The sequence below is a fragment of the Heterodontus francisci genome, chromosome 13, assembly GCF_036365525.1.
Source record: "Heterodontus francisci isolate sHetFra1 chromosome 13, sHetFra1.hap1, whole genome shotgun sequence".
Classification (NCBI taxonomy): domain Eukaryota; kingdom Metazoa; phylum Chordata; class Chondrichthyes; order Heterodontiformes; family Heterodontidae; genus Heterodontus; species Heterodontus francisci.
Window position 1 is genome coordinate 43,088,891 of NC_090383.1, and position 22,354 is coordinate 43,111,244.

A 22,354-nucleotide genomic window follows, 5' to 3' on the forward strand; every position below is an offset into this window, starting at 1 on the left:
AGAGAGAGAGGGAGGGGGTGTCCAAGAGAGAGAGCGAGAGAGTTGGATGGGGTGTCCACGAGAGAGAGAGAGAGTGGAATGGGGTGTCCGAGAGAGAGACAGTGGGGTGGGGTGTCCGAGAGAGAGAGAGCATGGGATGGGGTGTACGAGAGAGAGAGAGAGAGAGTTGGATGGGGTGTCCGCGAGAGAGAGAGAGAGGGGGAGGGAGGGGCTGTGAGAGACGGAGGGAGGTGCCGTGGGTGGTGTGGAGGGGTGTCCGAGAGAGAGAGGGAGGGCGGGAGTGGGGGTCCGAGAGAGAGGGAGGGAGGGGTGGTCCGAGGGCGGGAGGGGGGGGTCCGAGAGAGAGGGAGGGAGGGAGGCGAGGTCCGAGAGATGGAGGGAGGGAGGGGCCGAGAGCGAGAGGGAGGGATGAGGTGAGAGAGAGAGATAGAGGGAGGGTGAGGGGAGAGGGAAGGAGGAAGGGAGGGGCTGTGAGAGAGAGAGCGAGAGAGAGGGAGGGGGTGAGAGAGAGAGGAAGGGATGAGGTGAGAGAGGGGGAGGGTGGGGGCGAGAGAGAGAGGGTGGGGACGAGAGATAGAGAGGGGCCTAGAGAAAGAGAGAGGGAGAGAGAGAGGGATGGGGTGTCCGAGAGAGAGAGAGAGTGGGATGGGGTGTCCGAGAGAGAGAGGGAGGGACTGTCCGAGAGAGAGAGAGAGAGGGAGGGGGTGTCCGAGAGACAGAGGGAGGACTGTGAGAGAGGGAGGGAGGGGCCGTGAGGGGGGTGGGGGTAGTCCAAGAGAAAGAGGGAGGGCGGGAGGGGTGGTCCGAGAGAGAGGGAGCGGTGGTGCCGAGAGAAAGGGTCCGAGAGAGAGAGAGGGAGGGAGGGGACGAGAGGGAGGGAGGGGCCGAGAGAGGGAGGCAGGGAGGGGCCAAGAGGGAGGGAGGGTTGGACGGCGAGGGAGAGGGAAGGAGGAAGGGAGTGGCTGTGAGAGAGAGAGTGAGAGGAAGGGAGGGGCGAGAGAGAGAGGGGCAAGAGAGAGCGGGAGGGAGTGGGCAAGAGAGAGCGGGAGGGAGTGGGCGGGAGAGAGCGGGAGTTTAGTTTAGTTTAGAGATACAGCACTGAAACAGGCCCTTCGGCCCACCGAGTCTGTGCCGACCATCAACCACCCATTTATACTAATCCCACACTAATCCCATATTCCTACCACATCCCCACCTGTCCCTATATTTCTCTACCACCTACCTATACTAGGGGCAATTTATAATGGCCAATTAACCTATCAACCTGCAAGTCTTTGGCATGTGGGAGGAAACCGGAGCACCCGGAGGAAACCCACGCAGACACAGGGAGAACTTGCAAACTCCACACAGGCAGTACCCAGAATTGAACCCAGGTCGCTGGAGCTGTGAGGCTGCGGTGCTAACCACTGCGCCACTGTGCCGCCCCAGCGAGAGAGAGCGGGAGTGAGTGGGCGAGAGAGAGCGGGAGGGAGTGGGCGAGAGAGAGCAGGAGGGAGGGGGCGAGAGAGGGAAGGAGGGGGCGAGAGAGAGGGGGAGGGGGGCGAGAGAGGGAGAGGGAGGGGTTGTCCGAGGGAGGGAGGGAAGCGGTCCGAGAGAGAGGGTGGGAGGGGGGGGTTCGAGAGAGAGGGTGAGGGGATGCCGAGAGAGAGGGAGGGAAGTAGGGTCCGAGAGAGAGGGAGAGAGGGGGAGGAGACGGGCGAAGAGAGGGAGGGAGGGATGAGGTGAGATAGAGAGAGGGATGAGGTGAAAGAGAGAGGGACGGGGCGAGAGACAAAGAGAGAAGGAGGGGGCAAGAGACGGAGGGGGGCGAGAGATAGAGAGAGAGGGGCCGAGAGAGTGAGAGGGAGGGAGGGGGCGAGAGTGAGAGAGGGGAGGTCGAGAGAGAGCGAGAGGGAGGGGGCGAGAGAGGGAGGGAGAAGGCGACAGAGAGAGGGAGGGGGTGACAGGGCGAGAGAGAGCAAGAGGGGGAGGGAGCGAGAGGCGGAGGGGACGAGAGAGGGAGGGGGAGGGGGCGAGAGTGAGTGAGGGTGTGGGGGCGAGAGTGAGTGAGGGGGTGGGTGCGCGCTTGAGAGAGATGGAGGGAGCGAGAGGGAACGCATGGCGGGGAATCCCGCCTCATCCTTTTTGTGACCCCCCCCCCCCCAAGTGATCCCGCCTCATCCTTTTTGTGCCCCCCGAGTGATCCCGCCTCATCCTTTTTGTGCCCCCCCGAGTGATCCCGCCTCATCCTTTTTGTGCCCCCCCGAGTGATCCCGCCTCATCCTTTTTGTGCCCCCCCGAGTGATCCCGCCTCATCCTTTTTGTGTCCCCCCTGAGTGATCCCGCCTCATCCTTTTTGTGTCCCCCCTGAGTGATCCCGCCTCATCCTTTTTGTGCCCCCCCGAGTGATCCCGCCTCATCCTTTTTGTGCCCCCCCCGAGTGATCCCGCCTCATCCTTTTTGTGCCCCCCCGAGTGATCCCGCCTCATCCTTTTTGTGCCCCCCCCCGAGTGATCCCGCCTCATCCTTTTTGTGTCCCCCCTGAGTGATCCCGCCTCATCCTTTTTGTGCCCCCCCCCGAGTGATCCCGCCTCATCCTTTTTGTGTCCCCCCCGAGTGATCCCGCCTCATCCTTTTTGTGTCCCCCCTGAGTGATCCCGCCTCATCCTTTTTGTGCCCCCCCCAAGTGATCCCGCCTCATCCTTTTTGTGCCCCCCGAGTGATCCCGCCTCATCCTTTTTGTGCCCCCCCGAGTGATCCCGCCTCATCCTTTTTGTGCCCCCCCGAGTGATCCCGCCTCATCCTTTTTGTGCCCCCCCGAGTGATCCCGCCTCATCCTTTTTGTGTCCCCCCTGAGTGATCCCGCCTCATCCTTTTTGTGTCCCCCCTGAGTGATCCCGCCTCATCCTTTTTGTGCCCCCCCCGAGTGATCCCGCCTCATCCTTTTTGTGCCCCCCCCGAGTGATCCCGCCTCATCCTTTTTGTGCCCCCCCGAGTGATCCCGCCTCATCCTTTTTGTGCCCCCCCCGAGTGATCCCGCCTCATCCTTTTTGTGTCCCCCCTGAGTGATCCCGCCTCATCCTTTTTGTGCCCCCCCCGAGTGATCCCGCCTCATCCTTTTTGTGTCCCCCCCGAGTGATCCCGCCTCATCCTTTTTGTGTCCCCCCTGAGTGATCCCGCCTCATCCTTTTTGTGCCCCCCCCGAGTGATCCCGCCTCATCCTTTTTGTGTCCCCCCTGAGTGATCCCGCCTCATCCTTTTTGTGCCCCCCCCCCGAGTGATCCCGCCTCATCCTTTTTGTGTCCCCCCTGAGTGATCCCGCCTCATCCTTTTTGTGTCCCCCCTGAGTGATCCCGCCTCATCCTTTTTGTGCCCCCCCGAGTGATCCCGCCTCATCCTTTTTGTGTCCCCCCCGAGTGATCCCGCCTCATCCTTTTTGTGTCCCCCCTGAGTGATCCCGCCTCATCCTTTTTGTGCCCCCCCCCTGAGTGATCCCGCCTCATCCTTTTTGTGTCCCCCCTGAGTGATCCCGCCTCATCCTTTTTGTGCCCCCCCCCGAGTGATCCCGCCTCATCCTTTTTGTGTCCCCCCTGAGTGATCCCGCCTCATCCTTTTTGTGTCCCCCCTGAGTGATCCCGCCTCATCCTTTTTGTGCCCCCCCCCCGAGTGATCCCGCCTCATCCTTTTTGTGTCCCCCCCCCGAGTGATCCCGCCTCATCCTTTTTGTGTCCCCCCTGAGTGATCCCGCCTCATCCTTTTTGTGTCCCCCCTGAGTGATCCCGCCTCATCCTTTTTGTGTCCCCCCTGAGTGATCCCGCCTCATCCTTTTTGTGCCCCCACCCCCCCAACCGAGTGATCCCGCATTGTTTTTTGTCGAAATCCCATGTTCGTGTCTAATAAGTTCTGTTAATGGTTGTTCAGTATATAGTAGTTGAAGGTAGTGGGTGAACAGGTGTTTGTGTTGATTAATTAATTGTACTCAGATGTGTATGTAAAGTAGAGCCCGCCAGCCCTGGCTGGGCGTTGTTGGAAATGGGGAGGTAAGCTCTGTGGCAAGCAATAAGCTGTCTCTGACAAAGCATCCTAATCTCTGTCTTCTTCACAAACAGGCTTGGAAGTTTCTCCAACACCACTCTGGGACCTCCATCCCTTTGAAGTCCGGGAGGGAGTGGGGGGGGTTGGTGGGGGGCGGGGATCCATGGAGGTGGTGCGTTAGTCAGCGGGTGTCCTTCATGGGCTACAGATTTCCCACAAAGGAGGGCTTCCCTCATCCGCCCCCACCAAGCCGACAGGAAAACAAGGCGCCCTTCCTGCGTGGCAGAGGCACCCCACCACTGGTTGGATCCCAGCGGCAGCAGGAAGAGGCCCTTAAGTATCAGTCAATTGACCACTTAAGGGCCTGAATTGGCCTCTGGGCTGGAAGGCCGTCATCTGTCTACCCCACCGCTGGAAAAATTGCTTGGTGACGGGGCAGCAATGAGCCTTCCACCCCTGCCTCCTGTCGCAATTCTATGGCACCCACCCCACCTCTGACCCTGCCTCAGGGGGGGCCATAAAATCCAGCAGGTTACCTTTGCGGTCAATACCTGCAATCTTGCCCCAAGGACCTGGATGCTGTGCAGGAAGAGGTGTAATGACTTCACACGAGTGGTGAAGGTCAGTGACAAATGAACCACTAACCACACACACTGCTCCATTCACTGCATCCCTTTCACTCACCTATCAAAAGTCTTCATCAAGCACAACTCAGACATCAGATTCATGGTCTCAACTTAACCCTCGCACATTTAGCACTGCTGCAAACTTCACACCCACATCTCTCAGCTTGTACGCCCACATTGCCAGCTGTTCAGCTATGGCAGACACATCATTCAAACACATTGCACTGCACTCACTGACGAGCAATGGTGCGGGAGCATGAATTCCAAGAGGAGCAGGACATTGATGAAAAGGAAACACCATCACCCAACTTCACACTTGCAGCCACCAGTTCAAATATTGGCACTTTAGAGAGTATCGTCGACATGGAATCTGCATATGGTGAGTCACCAGGCATGAGTTCTAAATCCAGTAGAAAGGTTAACTCAGGTGCCACCTCCCCAGAAGGCAAAGTCATACACGAGTTCTGCTCCAGAGGACTCCGATGGGGCAGCATACAGAAAAAGGTTGATGAGCATGCACACGGATATGCTTGATGCGTTGGCAGATCTGGTGTCACTCTCAAGGGGCATGAAGGAGTCCGGCTGCAACTTGGCACAGGTCTTTGCGCAGAGCTTGGTGCCCATTTCCAGCATGGGACTGATGCAAACTCCATGAGTACACTTGCAGACCCGATTATGATGAAGCATCTGATGACTGATATCTCAGCATTCATTGCAGCACAAGCAGAAGCCGCCCACTGTTTGAGTGTTGCAGTGGCAGCTCAAACTGAGGTCTTGAAATCTCAGCTTGTTGCCAGGTAAAAACGATTGTCCATGAGGTTGTGATTGTTGCCATCGTGACTGCAGATACCAGTGATCAAAGGGCTTTCAGCGTCCCACAGCAGTCCAGCAATCTGTATTCCAGCAGATCACTAGAATTATTGAGGTGCTGCCCAGGGGGAGGGGCAGTGGCTTCAAGGAGTATGAACCAGCTGCTCTCTCTCAGGATGCTAGCATTCGTGCTTCCTCCACTGCCACTCCGCCCGTGCCCTAGCTGTTTCCTGTCAGCCAGCCAATCCATTGTGCGGCCACCCCTGCTGAGGTGGTGCAGTCTGAAATCAGGCCTTCTAGACCCAGAGTTGCTCGAGCGCATCCTGCAAGGCCATCTGCAGTCTCCCTGACTCAAGTCAGCAACCTTCCACCAGCCACTGGTTGAGCACTGTGTAGGAACACTAGGCCAGGCAAAGACACCGGCAAGACAGGCGCTAAGGAAATGCACAAAGATGATTAGCTGACTTGTGTATGGAATACTGGCTGATTTGTTGAAAAACGTTGGTATGGAATGGTTGTTTTTTGGTGGCTTTTAATCAGCATTCTGGCCAAGATGATGTTGTGATTGATCATTACAGAGGGTTGATAATGGTGTTTGCCCATTGTACAATGGGGATTTTGGGGTTGTGTTCAGTGGAACCATAGTCAAATGAGACACTGCTGGACAGCTTGGCCAGAAAGGACATGTTTTGGTTGCCTCCTCCTTTCGTCCTGTTCTTGAACTGCATACCCTGGTGACAAGGGCTATGCCCTCATGATTGTTGTAGAGGATACAGCAGACTACCATGAATTGGCTCCAGCGAACACTGCAGCGCTTTTCGAGACTGGTCCAGGTGGAGGAACTGTTGCTTTGGCACAGCTATGGTCTGCTGTATGATGTTTTGTGTGGCAGCATGGCTCTCATTGTACACATGCTGGCCATGTGTGTTTGGGTTGCAGAGCAGAGTCATGAGCCATCAGACTGGCGCAGAATGAAAGCATCATGACTGCTGCCAGGATAGCAAGCATTCACCGGCATGATGCGCTGAACATGGTTGAACCAGCTGCACATTCTGCAAGTGGAAGCCTTTGCGGTTGTGGTACATCTCAGCATTTAGATGCAGCACCCGGAAAGCCACTTGTATGCTGTTGATGGCATCCTGCACCATAGAGTCATAGAGAGATACAGCACTGAAACAGGCCCTGCAGCCCACCGAGTCTGTGCCGACCAACAACCACCCATTTATACTAATCCTACATTAATCCCATATTCCCTACCACATCCCCACCATTCTCCTACCACCAACCTACACTCGGGGCAATTTACAATGGCCAATTTACCTATCAACCTGCAAGTCTTTGGCTGTGGGAGGAAACCGGAGCACCCGGCGGAAACCCATGCGGTCACAGGGAGAACTTGCAAACTCCGCACAGGCAGTACCCAGAACTGAACCCGGGTCGCTGGAGCTGTGAGGCTGCGGTGCTAATCACTGCGCCACTGTGCCGCACCATGAGGAAGCCCACTTTCCTGACAAAGCCAGGTGCATGCTCCACCTGCTTTTCTCTGGTCAGAGAAAACACAGCAGACCCTTGGCATAAACAGAGTCTGTCAAACTTGCTTTTGCAGCAGTGGACGGCAAAATGGGTGATGTTAGATGTCGTCTGCTCCAGCCTGGAAGGATTCCAATGTGAATAAGTTCATGGCTATGGTCACCTTCACAGCCACTGGCAGCACCGTCCTTGTCCTGCTCTGAGATTGCAACTCTGGTTGCAGCAGGTGGCAGAGTTTTGTGGATACCTCCTTTGTAAAAACACTGACAATGTGCACGCTGCTCCCGGGTTAGATTGAGGTAAGTGAAATGCTCCCAGAAGATCCAAGGTGGACAAAGCCTTCTTTAAGACCCCTAACTCCCTCCTCTTCCTCCTCCTGTGAGCAATTTTCCCTCGTCTGTGCTGCAAACAGCAATTGGTGCTAGATCATTTGTAAATTTTAATCTGTGGCTGATAAATTTTTGTTATCCATTGGTATGAACGGATATGGGGCAAAGATGGGTATATGCAGTTAGGTTGCAGATCAGCCATGATCTCATTCAATGGCGGAACAGGCTCGAGGGATTAAATGGCCTCCTGTTCCTACGTTCTTAAGTTCCTATGCCTCTGCTCCATCTCCCTCTCATGCTGCAGGCCAAGGGGGATAGCAGCTACAGCACCCATGACTAGGAAAAAGTAGTCTGACCAGAACCCTTGAAGTCAGAACCAAGGCCTTCTCTAGGTGCAGCACCACTCCCTCTCAATCTCACCAACTTTAAGCAACTCTGGAAGCCACCAGACACTTCTATAAACTCAAACAGTATTAATGGAAATAAGTCAGCAACTAACTGAGAGTGGTTGCTGATCCCTTTAAATAGCGCTGGCATGGGGTTCTTTCTGCTGCTGAATGCATGTTCATTTGTGCAAGTTTAAGAGAAGTTGTTACCTGGAGTGGCCAGGTTTAAAATGGCAGTGCTGGAGTAAAATTATCATTACATACTGATTGACATCACGATCTGCCTACTCTACATAATTCAGGCACCAGCTCATAATGCTCGTGCTAATGACTTCACCAAAACTTTGTTTATAACAATGAGGATATTATGCTGCGTTGTGAGCAATATTATCGGGCCAACTGACAAACAGTGACTGAAAAGGTCAAATTAAATCTTCATTTGCTTTACTACTACAGAACTAGTGGTATTTTAGGAATCAAATTTCCTGTGTGTTCAATAAGTATTCCTTTATATGCTTTATTTTATTTCTTAGTTAAAGCATAGAATATACAGGAAGTTGGTAGCTAAGATGTATCAGGTTGGAGGTAGACAACTGTGGTGGAAAGGAAAGAGCCTGAGAGTGCTTGGATTGTTGGGAGGTGGAGAGGTGATGAGGGTTGTGGATCTGCAGTTTGGCTGAATTAGTTTGTGGGTCTTGGGATTTAGCAATGCAGTGATGGAGGTGCTGAAGCTTTACAATACAATCCTAGTGATTAGTGGCACTAAAATGAGTTGTCTTGACATTTGACAGCAATTGTTACGGGCCCTGAGATTTTGGAGCACTAAGGGTAATGGGTTTTAGCAGCAAGGCTGAGAGGGTCAGGGGCTTTGGCAGTAATGAGGCTACGACCCTGGAGTTTGGAAGCACTGGGGAGGAAGTCCTGGAGTTTGGGACTACTCCCACTCTGAGGTGTGACAGCACTGAGAAGGTTCCAGTGGTTTGGCTCAATTGCGGAGGAAGAAGGGGCTCAAAATTTGATAGTACTATGAGGTGGGTTGTGAGATTTGACAGCATGAAAGAACGGTTCTGAAGTCTGGCAGAATGGGTGAAACCAGGTTAAGAATCATTGCCCTTCCCACTGGTCTCCTGCCCACTCAACTTAATCTCCCCTTGCAACCAGGGATTGTCAGACTCTAGATTTTCCCTGCTGATCTGCCCTAAACACCTGCATGTATTATTGTCTTCGCACACCAATCTGTGGTTTCTGCTGTCCATTGAGCAAATGGTAACTTGTCCAAATAATAAACCAGTTCTGACATTTTGCATACCAAAATCAGATGAAAATTCAGTGTCTAGGTATTTATAGTTGCTGCTTGAGCAATTTTAACATCTCAGGATAAATATTTGGAGGCTCCACTCCCAGCAAGAGGTTTTGTTCACTTAGAGTAAGACTCCACACAAGGAATAGCATCTCTCCAACAATTTACCCGTCTATATCTGCTTTTTAAACACTGGGTCCTTGCTGAATGACTTTGTGATTGCTAAATCCCAGCTTCCTCCTAATGCATAGGTAGTGCATTTACTCATGCAGCTTATGCATTTGCTTGTATCAATGGTCTGGGCTGGATACATTGGAGTTTAACTACTATTGCTGTAATAATCTTTTGTCAAGTCTGACGTCCTTACGTTTAGCTAATATGATGTTTCCATTACAGGCTTGCTAGTTAAAAAGATGCTTTTAGATGCTTCAGAGGATCCTGAAATGAGGTCAATGGTTCAGAATACCCAAGGGATTGTATTTTACAGTGTACCTCATTATGGATCTCGCTTAGCAGAGTACTCTGTCAGTGCCCGCTTTCTGCTGTTTCCTTCTGTTGAAGTCAAGGAACTTAGTAAGGGTAAGATTGACTTATCTGGTCAACTCAATCTTTTTGTTTTTCTGTTATTCATTCTGTTCATCACTTGCCACTTGAATTTTGTGTGGGACTTTATAGCTTATTCATAGGGAATGTTCATGTTACTCTCCATGTATTTGAAAAATATGCCATGGTCAAGCCTCCTCTGCAGTTGTGTCCGGAACATTTTCAATGGAGATTTAGGATCTGTGATGACTTTTCAACATAACTGATCTGACATTTTTTCCAAGGTTGTAATTTGTTTTCCTAAAATAGCCAGTGTCCTTCTGAGTTCCGGTCATAATCTAAAATGTCTGGGTTGAGAGTCTAAGAACTTTCAGAATTCATGTACAGAAAATAAGGGAAATGGAGATAAAATTTATAACCAAGAGTAGAGTAACAGCAGATGCACCTGACAGAGCTATTGAAAAGAGTACAAGAGTAAACCTCGGCAGAATATGGTTGGTGAAAATGAGAAGAGACAATGTTATTGAGTGGGAAACACTAGGAATTCTATATTATGACTATTTTGAAATCAGTATCTAGGACTGGAAAGGTTGTGGATTCAGCCATTCACTGGACCTGCAGCTTATCTCAGTTAGATGCTCTCCAGCTTTTGGATTACCTCTGATTGTGGAAGGGGGAACAGGGATGAACAGTATTTGGTGTGCCTGTGTATTCTGTCCCTACACTTAAGAAAATACAATATGGGGGATGTTTTGCTTTGAAAGTACTCCCCAGCAGTAATTTAAACAGTGAGTATTGTTCACTTTAACCATTCCCTGGTGTGAGAGAGGAACCACATCCAACTCTGATATCTTTGTCTGGTTTTCCCCCTGATAGAAAAATTAGTGGCCAGGGGAAGAAAATTAACTCTCAGTCTTGCTTTCTATACATAAAATCTGAAAGCTTACAGATCTTTAGCCAGTGGTCTTTAAAAGGTGGTAACGACTGATTGCGAAAAGAGGCTGTAACAGAGGTAGGTTTATTAAGAGGAAATAGATTAAGGCTGGATTCAGCAGCCCCATGGAAATTATGAGATCAAATATGAGGGACAAAAAGGGAAGAAATTCTGCTAACTTTGTAGAGAAAGCAGAAAACACATTAAAGAGACACCGTAAGACTCAAACATTTAAAACTTGCAGAATATTAAAAGTCAAGATAGAGAATATGGAAGAAAGAATAGGGGGAAGTATGCAGGCCAGAAGTAACGTTTTTAAAACTTTTTTTTTAGCATTTTTAAAGTGTTAGTTTTAGTAGCATTTAATTAATAAGCTAAAATCTCAAAAACATGGTACACCCCAAGGATACAGAAGTCCTACAGCTCCAGAGTTTCCTTTTGTAACGGATGTTGAACCATATCAACAAGCCAATTAAACTAGTCCCTTAAAGCTAGGACTTCATAAGGATTAATTATCAAAGTTTTATTTACCTTTGTTCGTGAATATTTTCTTGTAGATTCACCTGCTTTGAGAGAACTGAACAATAATTTCACCGAGCTGGTACGGGAACAAGAAGTCGACATACTGAGTTTTGGGGAAATGTCACCGACAAACATTGGTAGTATGATCAAACTGCATGTGGTACCTCTAAATTCAGCAGGTATAGTATAGTGAGACTATCCATGAGACCCACTTACTGCTGTCTCTGACCACCCGACTTTCCTTCCTGGTCATCAAGTTAGTTGATATCGTTAATGGTTCTCTCTCCTCAGGAACTGTCCCCGTCTTGTTCAAATCTGCACTCATCATCCCTCTCCTCAAAAAAAAAACCCTTGATCCCTTTATCCATGCAAACTACTGCCCCATCCCCTACCTTCCTTTCTTCCTAGAGGTCTTGAACATGCTGTTGCCTCCCAAATCTGTGCCCATAATTCCCAAATTTCATCTTTGAATCCACTCTGCTACAGTTCTGAAATGGCTCTGAATGGGCCGAATAGCCTCCATCTGTGCCATAATGGCTCTGTGACTCGATCATAAATCTTTTGTGACTGTAAACTAACTCTCCTCATAATTTCTCAACTTGTCAGCAGCTTTTAACATGGTTGATCACACCATCTTCCTCCAGCACCTCTCCCCTAACATCCAGCTGGATGGTACTGCACTCGCCGAATTCCATTCTTATCTATCCAGACATAGCCAATGGCTTCTTTTCCCACTTCCGCACAGTTACCTTTGGTGTCCCCCAATGATCTATCTTTGGCCCCCTCCTATTTCTCAGATATATGCTGCCCCTTGGAAACATCATTCCAAAACACAACATCAGGTTCCACATGTATGCTAACGACACCCAGCTTTACCTCACCGCCACCTCTCTCGATACTTCCACAGTCTCTAAATTGTCACACTGCTTGTCTGACTTCTAGTACTGGATCAGCAGATATTTCCTCCAACTAAATGTTAGGAAGACCAAAGCCATTGTCTTTGGTTCCTGCCACAAACTCCATTCCCTAGCCATCGACCTCATCCCTCTCCTTGGCAACTGTATGAGGCTAAATCAGATTGTTCCCAACCTTGCTGTCGTAGGTGACTCCAAGATGAATGTCCGACCACACATCCGGACTATTGCTAAGACTGCCTATTTCCACTTATAGAGTCATTACAGCACAAAAGGAGGACATTTGGCCCATCATGACCATGCTTTCTGTGGAGCAGTCCGGCCAGTTACTTTCCCCTGCTGTATCCTCGTAGCCCTGCAGGTTTATTTCCCTCAAGTGCCCATCCAGTATCCTTTCGAAATCATTAATTGTCTCTGCTTCCACCACTCTCATAGGCAGCGAGTTCTAGTTCATTACCACTTGCTGTGTAAAAAAAGTCCGTCCTCATGTCCCTGCTGTCTCTGTTGCCCAAAACCTTAAATCTGTGCCTCCTATTCCTTGTATCAGCTAATGGGAGCAGGTTTTCTTTATCTACCTTATCTAAACCTGTCATAATCTTGCACACCTGTATCAAATCTCCCCTCAATCTCCCTTGCTGCAAGGAGAACAACCCCAGCTTCTCCAACCTAACCTTGTAGCTAAAACCCCTCAGTCTGAAACCATTATGGTAAATCCCCTCTGCATCAGCACAAGGACCCTCACATCCTTCCTAAAGTGTGGTGACCAGAACTGGACACAGTACTCTAACTGTGGCCTAACCAGAGCTTTATACAAGTTCAACATAAGTTCCCTGCTTTTATACTCAATACCTCTGTTTATGAAGTTCGAGATACCATATTGCTTTATATAATTTTTATATACTTCCGTAACATCACCCGACTCTGATCCTGCCTCAGCTCATCTGCTGCTGAAACTCTGATCTTTGTCTTCTTACCTCTAGACTTGACTATTCCAACACACTTCTGAACGGAATCCCATTTTTCACCATCCATAACTCACACCAAACCCTGTTCAGCCATCACCGCTGTGCTCGCGGACCTACATTGCCTCCCCATTAAGCAATGTCTTGATTTCAAAATTCTCATCCTTGTTTTCAAATCCTCCCTAGCTCCAAAACCTCCTCAAACTTTACAATTCTCCGAGATATCTTCGCTGCTCCAATCTGGCCTTTTGCGCATCCCCAATTTTATCCCTGCACCATTGGTGGTCGTGCATTCAGCTTCCGAGGCCCTAAAAAAAAACTCTGAAATTCCCTCTGCATGTCTCTCTGCCTCTCTTTCTCCTCCTTTTAAAACACTTCTTTAAACTAAGATTTTGTTCATCCGCTGTTATGGGCTCAGTGTCAAATATTGTTTGATAAGGCTCCTGTGAAGCCCCTTGGGACGTTTTACTACATAAAAGTTGCTATATAAATGTAAATTATTCTTGCTGCAATGTATACTCTAGGCCACAAGATAGTGGGAAAATGATGGAAGAGCAAATTTACAGGAAAATTGCAGAAAGATGCAAGATCTTGAGAGTAGTGATAATTGGCGACTTCTATTATCCTAATATAGTTATGTAGGATAATTATATAGCCTGGGAATATAACAATGTAAAGGGTAAAGTAGAGAAAGAATTTGTGAAATCTGTACATGAGAACTTTCTTGATCAGTATGTTTCTGGCCCAACAAGGCAGGTAGCAGTGCTGGATCTAGTTCTGTAGAACAAAATGGGCAATTGGAGCATGTTTCAGTGGAAGAGCATTTGGCAAACAGTGATCACAATATCATTGAGTTCAGATTAGTTACGGAAAAGGGCAAGGAAAACTCAAGTGTGACAGTAATCAACTGGAGGATGTCTAATTTCAGTGAGTTGTAAAAGAATCTGGGCCAGGTGGATTGGAATCAAAGATTGGGAGGTAAAACAGTAAATTGGCAATGGGAGACCTTCCAAGCAGATACAGTATGGGTGTAGACCTCCTCCTGAGGTCCCCAGCATCACAGATGCCAGTCTTCAGACAATCCGATTCACTCCACGTAGTATCAAGAAACGGCTGAAGGCACTGGATACTGCAAAGGTTATGGGCCCTGACAACATTCTGGCAATAGTACTGAAGACTTGTGCTCCAGAACTTGCCGCGCCCCTAGCCAAGCTGTTCTAGTACAGCTGCAACACTGGCATCTACCTGGCAATGTGGAAAAGCAGGACAAATCCCAACCCGGCCAATTACCGCCCCATCCGTCTACTCTCGATCATCAGCAAGGTGATGGAAGGGGTCATCAACAGTGCTATCAAACAGCACTTGCTCAGCAATAATCTGCTCATTGACGCTCAGTTTGGGTTCTGCCTGGGCCACTCAGCTCCTGACCTCATTACAGCCTTGGTCCAAACGTGGTCTAAAGAGCTGAACTCCAGAGGTGAGGTAAGAGTGCCTGCCTTTGACATTGAAGCAGCATTTGACCACGTATGGCATCAAGGGGCCCGAGCAAAACTGGAGTCAATGGGAATCAGGGGGAAAACTCTCCGCTGGTTGGAGTCATACCTAGCACAAAGGAAGGTGGTTGTGGTTGTTGGAGGTCAATCATCTCAGTCTCAGGACACCACTGCAGGAGTCTCTCGGGGTACAAAGAGCAAAGAACAGTACAGCACAGGAACAGGCCATTCGGCCCTCCAAGCTTGCGCCGATCTTGATGCCTGCCTAAACTAAAACCTTCTGCACTTCCGGGGACCGTATCCCTCTATTCCCATCCTATTCATGTATTTGTCAAGATGCCTCTTAAACGTCATTATCGTACCTGCTTCCACCACCTCCCCCGGCAGCAAGTTCCAGGCACTCACCACCCTCTGTGTAAAGAACTTGCCTCTAAACTTTGCCCCTCTCACCTTAAACCTATGTCCCCTAGTAACTGACTCTTCCACCCTGGGAAAAAGCTTCTGACTATCCACTCTGTCCATGCCGCTCATAACTTTGTAAACCTCTATCATGTCACCCCTCCACCTCCGTCGTTCCAGTGAAAACAATCCGAGTTTATCCAACCTCTCCTCATAGCTAATACCCTCCAGGCCAGGCAACATCCTGGTAAACCTCTTCTGTACCCTCTCCAAAGCCTCCACGTCCTTCTGGTAGTGTGGCGACCAGAATTGCACGCAATATTCTAAGCGTAGCCTAACTAAAGTTCTGTACAGCTGCAGCATGACTTTCCAATTTTTATACTCTATGCCCCGACCAATGAAGGCAAGCATGCCGTATGCCTTCTTGACTACCTTATCCACCTGCGTTGCCACTTTCAGTGACCTGTGGACCTGTACGCCCAGATCTCTCTGCGTGTCAATACTCCTAAGGGTTCTGCCATTTACTGTATACTTCCTACCTGCATTAGATCTTCTAAAATGCATTACCTCACATTTGTCAGGATTAAACTCCATCTGCCATTTCTCCGCCCAAGTCTCCAACCGATCTATATCCTGCTGTATCCTCTGACAATCCTCATCACTATCCGCAACTCCACCAACTTTTGTGTCGTCCGCAAACTTACTAATCAGAGCAGCTACATTTTCCTCCAAATCATTTATATATACTACAAACAGCAAAGGTCCCAGCACTGATCCCTGCGGAACACCACTAGTCACATCCCTCCATTCAGAAAAGCACCCTTCCACTGCTACCCTCTGTCTTCTCTGACAGAGCCAGTTCTGTATCCATATTGCCAGCTCACCTCTGATCCCGTGTGACTTCACCTTTTGTACCAGTCTGCCATGAGGGACCTTGTCAAAGGCTTTACTGAAGTCCATATAGATAACATCCACTGCCCTTCCTTCATCAATCATCTTTGTCACTTCCTCAAAAGTGTCCTAGGCCCAACCATCTTCAGCTGCTTAATCAATGACCTTCCCTCCATTATAAGGGTAGAAGTGGGGATGTTCGCTGATTGCGCAATGTTCAGCACCATTCGCAACTCCTCAGATACTGAAGCAGCCCGTGTCCAGATGCAGCAGGACCTGGACAACATCTAGTCTTGGGCGGCACAGTGGCGCAGTGGTTAGCACCACAGCCTCACAGCTCCAGCGACCCGGGTTCAGTTCTGGGTACTGCCTGTGCGGAATTTGCAAGTTCTCCCTGTGACCGTGTGGGTTTCCGCCGGGTGCTCCAGTTTCCTCCCACAGCCAAAGACTTGCAGGTTGATAGGTAAATTGGCCATTGTAAATTGCCCCTAGTGTAGGTAGGTCGTAGGAGAATGGTGGGGATGTGGTAGTGAATATGGGATTAATGTCGGGTTAGTGCAAATGGGTGGTTGTCAGTTGGCACAGACTCGGTTTCAGTGCTGTATCTCTAAAAAAAAAAATAAGTGGCAAGTAACATTCACGGCACACAAGTGTCAGGCAATAACTGTCTCAAACAAGAGAGAATCTAACCATCTCCCCTTGACGTTCAATGGCATTACCATTGCTGAAACCCCCACTATCAACATCTTGATCATTACCATTGACCAGCAACAGAACTGGACTAACGACGCAAATGCTGTGGCTACAAGATCAGGTCAGAGGCTAGGAATTCTGCAGCCTGTAACTCACCTCCTGTCTCCCCAATGCCAGGCGTCCACCATCTACAAGACACAAGTCAGGGGTGTGATGGAATACTCCACTCCAACAACACTCGACACCATCCAGGAAAAAGCAGCCTGCTTGACTAGCACACTATCCACCACCTTCAATTTTCACTCCCTTCACCACCAACACACAGTGGCAGCAATGTGTACTATCTACAAGATGCACTGCAGCAACTCACCAAGGTTCCTTCGACAGCGCCTTCGAAACCTATGACCTCTACCACCTAGAAGGACAAGGGCAGCAGATGCATGGGAACACCACCACCTGCGAGTCCCCCAAGATGCATAACATCCTGACTTGAAACTATATCGCCATCCTTCACAGTCACTGGGTCAAAATTCTGGAACTCCTTTCCTATCCGCACTGTGGGTGTACCTACACCCCAAAGACTGCAGCAGTTCAAGAAGATCACCACCACCTTCTAAAGGGCAATTAGGGATGGGCAATAAATGCTGGCATAGCCAGCGATGCCCACATCCCACAAAAGAATAAAATAAAAATTCCTGCCAGGGGAAGGAAGGCTATCCAATGTTAGAGCTTGCTGGATGACTAAAGATATCGGTATTATGACGAAACAGAAGAAGGAAGCTTCATAATTCAGTAGAAAACTAAGCAAAAGGTACAACGGAAAACTGAAAATGTGAAAAAAAGGAAAAAGGGAGTATGTGAGAATAGATCAGCAGGTAAAATAAAAGTCAATTCCTGTGCCATGCGGGAACTCCAGGCCACTGTCTTGGGGGGGCCACATGTGTAGGTAGTGTCTCCAGTTGCTTTACCTCGAGCTCAAGATTTCCGAGTTTGGGGGGCAGCTGGAGTCACTGCAGAGCATCAGGGAGCAGGAAAGTTTCCTGGATCGTAATTTCCAGGATATGGTCACCCCACAGGCATTGAGAGTTCAAGATAGTGAGTGGGTGGCCATCCAGAAGAGCCAGGAAGTGCAGGAGTCTTCGGGGTGTGTGCCACACTCAAGCATATACCCAGCATTGGAGACTGCTGGGAGTGATGATACCCTGAAAGAATGCAGTCCAGACCATGGCACCAATGGGCAAGGGACTGTACTGGCAGAAACAGCAAAGGGTAGAAATGCAGTTGTTATAGGTGATTCCATAGTCGGGGGGACAGGCAGGCATATCTGTAACTGTCATCATGCGTAGTTGCCTCCCTGTCTCCCAGTGTAAAGAACATCACGGAAAGAGAGCAGAATATTTTGCAGATGGAAGTGAGTTCCCAGGTACACGTTGGTACCAACAACATAGAGAGGGCAAGTATGGACGTCCTACGGTCAGATTTTCAGGAGCTAGGAAGGAAGCTAAAGAGTATCACTTTGAAGGTAGTAATTTTCTGAATTACTTCCAGTGCCACGCGCTAGCAAGTGTAGAAATAGGAATATAGGGAGGATCAATGTAAAGGTACAGGCGCACTCTGCCCTCTAATACCATTTACCACCATTCTGGTATTTACTGCCCTCTCGGGGGGGAAAGGTCAGGCCTTTTCCCAGTAAAAAGGGATCTTGTGGCCCCTGTATCCCTGAGGATTACTATGGGCTTGCTTGCCCAACTTGAGGGGCAAGGGGTTACTCTCCCTTCAGACACAAAATCCTGATAACCTTCAGGAATCCTATTAAATGTTCTTGCACCTATACTGCTGCAGTTAAAGCCACAGCTTATTCAGCCGTGCTTTCCATCAGGGTCCTTTTCTCTTTGACTGAGCGAGTGTGCCCTGATTAAACCTACAGGTTTTCCCCGTAGTTTCCAGCAGTCATCTGCCGGACGGCCTACTCCTGCTCCTAGTTCTTATGATCTTAGATGGCCTGCTTTGTTACAATGGAAGCACATTGGTCTCCAGGTCACACCCTTACTTACAGCACCTTCCTTTTTAGCTGGAGGAGGGCCCCCTGCGTCTCTGCTTTTCTTTCTCTCCCAGGACGGCTTGGGTTTCTATCACCTTCCCACCCTTTGTCCTTTTCGGATTTGTGGGGGTGACTCGGAAAGGTTTTCCCCTGGGGAACGGACTTATATATGAGAGCAAACTCATCAGCCAGAACTGGCTCCATGAACTTTTAGTTCTTCCACATGAGTCTTTATGGAGTTTTTAAATTCCTCCAGCAGAATTACCTCTCTGAGGTTTTCAAAGCTGGGCTGCACTTTAAGAGCCCTCAACCACTGGTCAAAAGCCAGCTGCTCACTTCTTTCAAACTTCAAGTAGGTTTGATCACTTGCTTGCTGAGGATTCAAAACCTTTGGTGGTAGGCATCCGATACTAATTCATATGCCCCGAGGATAGCATTTTTTGCCAGTTCATAATTTGATGAACTCTCATCTGGCAACAGGGAGTAAACCTCATGGGCTTTTCCTGTTAGCTTACTTTGCAACAGAAGAGTCCAAGTCTCAGCTGGCCACTTTAACTGCCTTGCAAGTTTTTCAAAAGGTACAAAACATGCTTCCATGTCTCCCTCATTGAATTTTGGGATCAGTTGGGAAAATTTAAATAATTCAGCACACAGCCCCAAATGACTATTCTCCATATTGGCCATGCTTTCACTGAGGTTATTCTGTTGCTTCCTAGTTAACTCAAGCCACCTCAACTCTCTTTCCTCACGTTCCTTCTGGAAGGTTCTTTCTTTTCTCTCTTTTTCTTTCCCCTGTCTCTCTCTCTTTCCCTGTCTTCTAATTCAAGTTTCCTCTGTTCCAATTGTATTTTTGCTAGCAATACCCTGTTTCTGATTGTTCAGATTTGAGGGAAAAATGGTTGGCCTTTCTAGCCTCGGCACGGACAATGATCCCACGCTGCTCAGCCATTTTTCTCAGCACCTCCATGAACAGTGCTATTAACTTATCCCAAGTCACGTCACCCTAGCTTGGGGAGCTACTAGCTTCAGTCACAGACATGTTAGTATTCTAGCACACACAACCACAAGAAAACCTCTCTTGAAATCTTTTCTCTTTTTGATTGGGATCAATTTGACTTCCCACTTCTAATTCCTCGTTTGTCTGTGAGTCCAGTCGCGGCTGCTAGCCTCCAAATTTATGTTGCAACCAGGTGAGAAAGGGGTCTCGGGGTTCCCTCTCAGCCTTTGCCTGGTTTGGCCGGAACAGCGTTTAATTTTTTTTAAAATACCATGTTTTTAGCTTCGCCTCAGTGAATCCGTGTTCACCGCTGTCTAATTATAATGGCAAAGAAATCAACCCAACAGGTTTTCTTAGATTTAAGCAAGAAAGGTGTAAGTTTATTAACCTTAAAACTCTAATTCAGTTAAAACTACTCAAAATACATGACACGACCATGCTAGCATGCATAAGCGATAAACACACGTGTAAATTGAGACAGAAAAGGAGAAAAAATTAAAGGTAAGAGGTTTGAAGTAATATGGAGTTCAGTTACTCATTTTGACTTGGATGTAGAGTCTTTGATTACAGTTAAATCTTGCAGTTCTCGTTAGGGCCCAGTGCACACTTTCACTTGTTTAGCTGCAGCAGTCTTCTCTTTTGAGACTTGAGTTGCTTCTGTGCTTTTCGTGAGAGCGAGAGAGAGACCTTCCTTCTCTGTTGTCTTCAAATTGCAGTCTCATTTACAACTGCCTTGTGAGCAAAATTCAAAACTCTAAGTTGGCCAGCAGATTAGTCATATGACTAACCCCTTATTTGGAACAACTACTCCTGTGGTTTGTGGATTTCGAAGCTCTCGGTTGGGGGGTGGGGTGGTGGTTGCGAGTTGAGGGGGTGGTGCAGTGCTGTCTTTTACACAGACAAGATGTGGATCACAGTTGCCCGGACCAATCTTTGTTAATTGAATCAGTGAGCTTCTTGACTGCCTTATCCACCTGCATTGCCACTTTCAGTGACCTGTGGACCTGTACGCCCAGATCTCTCTGCCTGTCAATACTCCTAAGGGTTCTGCCATTTGCTGTATACTTCCCACCTGTATTAGATCTTCCAAAATGCATTACCTCACATTTGTCCGGATTAAACTCCATCTGCCATTTCTCCGCCCAAGTCTCCAACCGATTTATCGTAGGGGGAGGAATTTCTGAAATGCATTCAGGAGAACTTCCTTGATCAATATGTTTTCCGCCGAGCTAGAAAGGAGGCATTGCTGGATCTGGTGCTGGGAAATGAGGTGGGCTAAGAAGAACAAGTATCTGTGGGGAAGCACTTGGGTAAGAGTGATCATTGTATCATAAGGTTTAGACTAGTAATGCCGAAAAGCAAGGAACAATATAAGGTAAAACGTCTAGATTGGAAGAGGGCTGATTTCAATACGATGAGAAGGGATCTAACGAGGGTAAAATGGAAACAAAGTCTGACAGAAAAAGCTGTAACTGAACACTGGGCTATCTTTAAGAACGAGATGCTTCAGGTACAGGCGAGGTACATTCCACCAAGTCGAAAGGTAGCTGCACCAAAACAGAGCTACTTGGTTATTGTGGGCGATAGAGGTTATGTTGAAACAAAAAATGAATGTGTACGATGCATGTCCGGTGAATTCTTCAAGTGAGAATCACGCCAAATAAAAATAAGTTAAGAGGGGAGGTGAAGGAGAAAATAGGACTGGCGAAGAGAAAATATGAGAATAGAATGGCAGTCAACCTCAAAGGGAACCCAAAAATATTCTACCGGCATGTAAATGGTAAGCAGGTAGTAAGAGATGAAGTGGGGCCTATTAGGGACAAAGAGGGTAATATATGCTTTGAGATGCAGGGCAAGGCTAGAATACCTAATGAGTACTTTTATCAGTGTTTACAAAGGAAAATGAATCTGACAAAATAGCGGTAGAAGCAGAGAGAGTAGAGGCAATGGATAGGGTAAAAATTGAGAAGGAGGAGGTACTGGAAAGGATGGCTATGGTTAGATAAGTCCAGATGGCTTGCATTGCAGGTTGCTAAAGGAAGTTGGATTGGACATAGTGAAGGGGCTTGCCGTAATCTTCCAATCTTCCCTAGATATGGGGGAGGTGCCAGAGGATTGGGAAAATGTGACACCTTTATTCCAGAAAGGGTGTAAGGACAGTCGTAGCAACTACAGACCAATTAGTTTAACATCAGTGGTGGGTAAGGTTTTAGAAACAATAATCAGGAAAATAATCAACAGGCACTTGGAGAGGTTTGAGTTAATTAAGGATAACCAGCACGGATTTGTAAAAGGCAGATCATGCTTGACTAATCTAATTGAAGTTTTTGATGAAGTAACAGAGAAGGTTGATGAGGGAATGTGGTGGATGTTGTCTATATGGATATTAAGAAAGCATTTGATAAAGTACCACATAAGTAGCTGATTAACAAATTGAAACTCATGGAATAAGAGGATCAATGTCCAATTGGATTTTTAAAAATCGGCTTAAAGACAGAAAACAGAGAGTCGTGGTAAATGGTTATTTTTCAGACAGAAGGATGGTAGACAGTGGTGTTCCCCAAGGGTCAGGGCCAGGACCACTTTTTTGATATGTAAATGACTTGGATATTGGAATGGGTGGTGGAAGCAGATTCGATAATAACTCTCAAAAGTGAATTGGATAAATACTTGAAACAGAAACCTTTTCTGGGCTATGTGGAAAGAGCAGGAGAGTGGGACTAATTGGATAGCTCTTCCAAGGAGCTGCACGGGCACAATGGCTGAATGTCCTCCTTCGTGTGCTGTATCATTCTATGATTAAATGTTATTGAAAACACTTAAGTTTTATTCAGAATAAATTTTTCTAATTGTTAAAAATGTTTCAATTTGGAATATTATGCTCAAAACAACTAAACAGTTTTTTACTTTTCTATTTAGTTCGTCTACCAAGGTAATGAATGTTGAGCAATACTGTTCGCTCTACTCTGC

At 48.1% G+C, this 22,354-nt stretch overlaps 1 protein-coding gene across 5 annotated transcripts in view; it reads left to right on the top strand.

Moving 5' to 3' along the window:
- The window catches only part of serac1 (serine active site containing 1), a 523,253-nt gene that overhangs the window by 484,355 nt on the left and 16,544 nt on the right, over nt 1-22,354 (top strand). For 4 of the 5 annotated variants that reach the window (XM_068044720.1, XM_068044722.1, XM_068044724.1 and 1 more), the window contains 2 exons: nt 9,392-9,574; nt 11,030-11,173. In XM_068044720.1, the coding sequence (XP_067900821.1) occupies nt 9,392-9,574; nt 11,030-11,173 (327 nt within the window). The remainder of the gene's footprint in view (nt 1-9,391; nt 9,575-11,029; nt 11,174-22,354) is intronic. The other variant, XM_068044721.1, reaches the window with a different exon arrangement.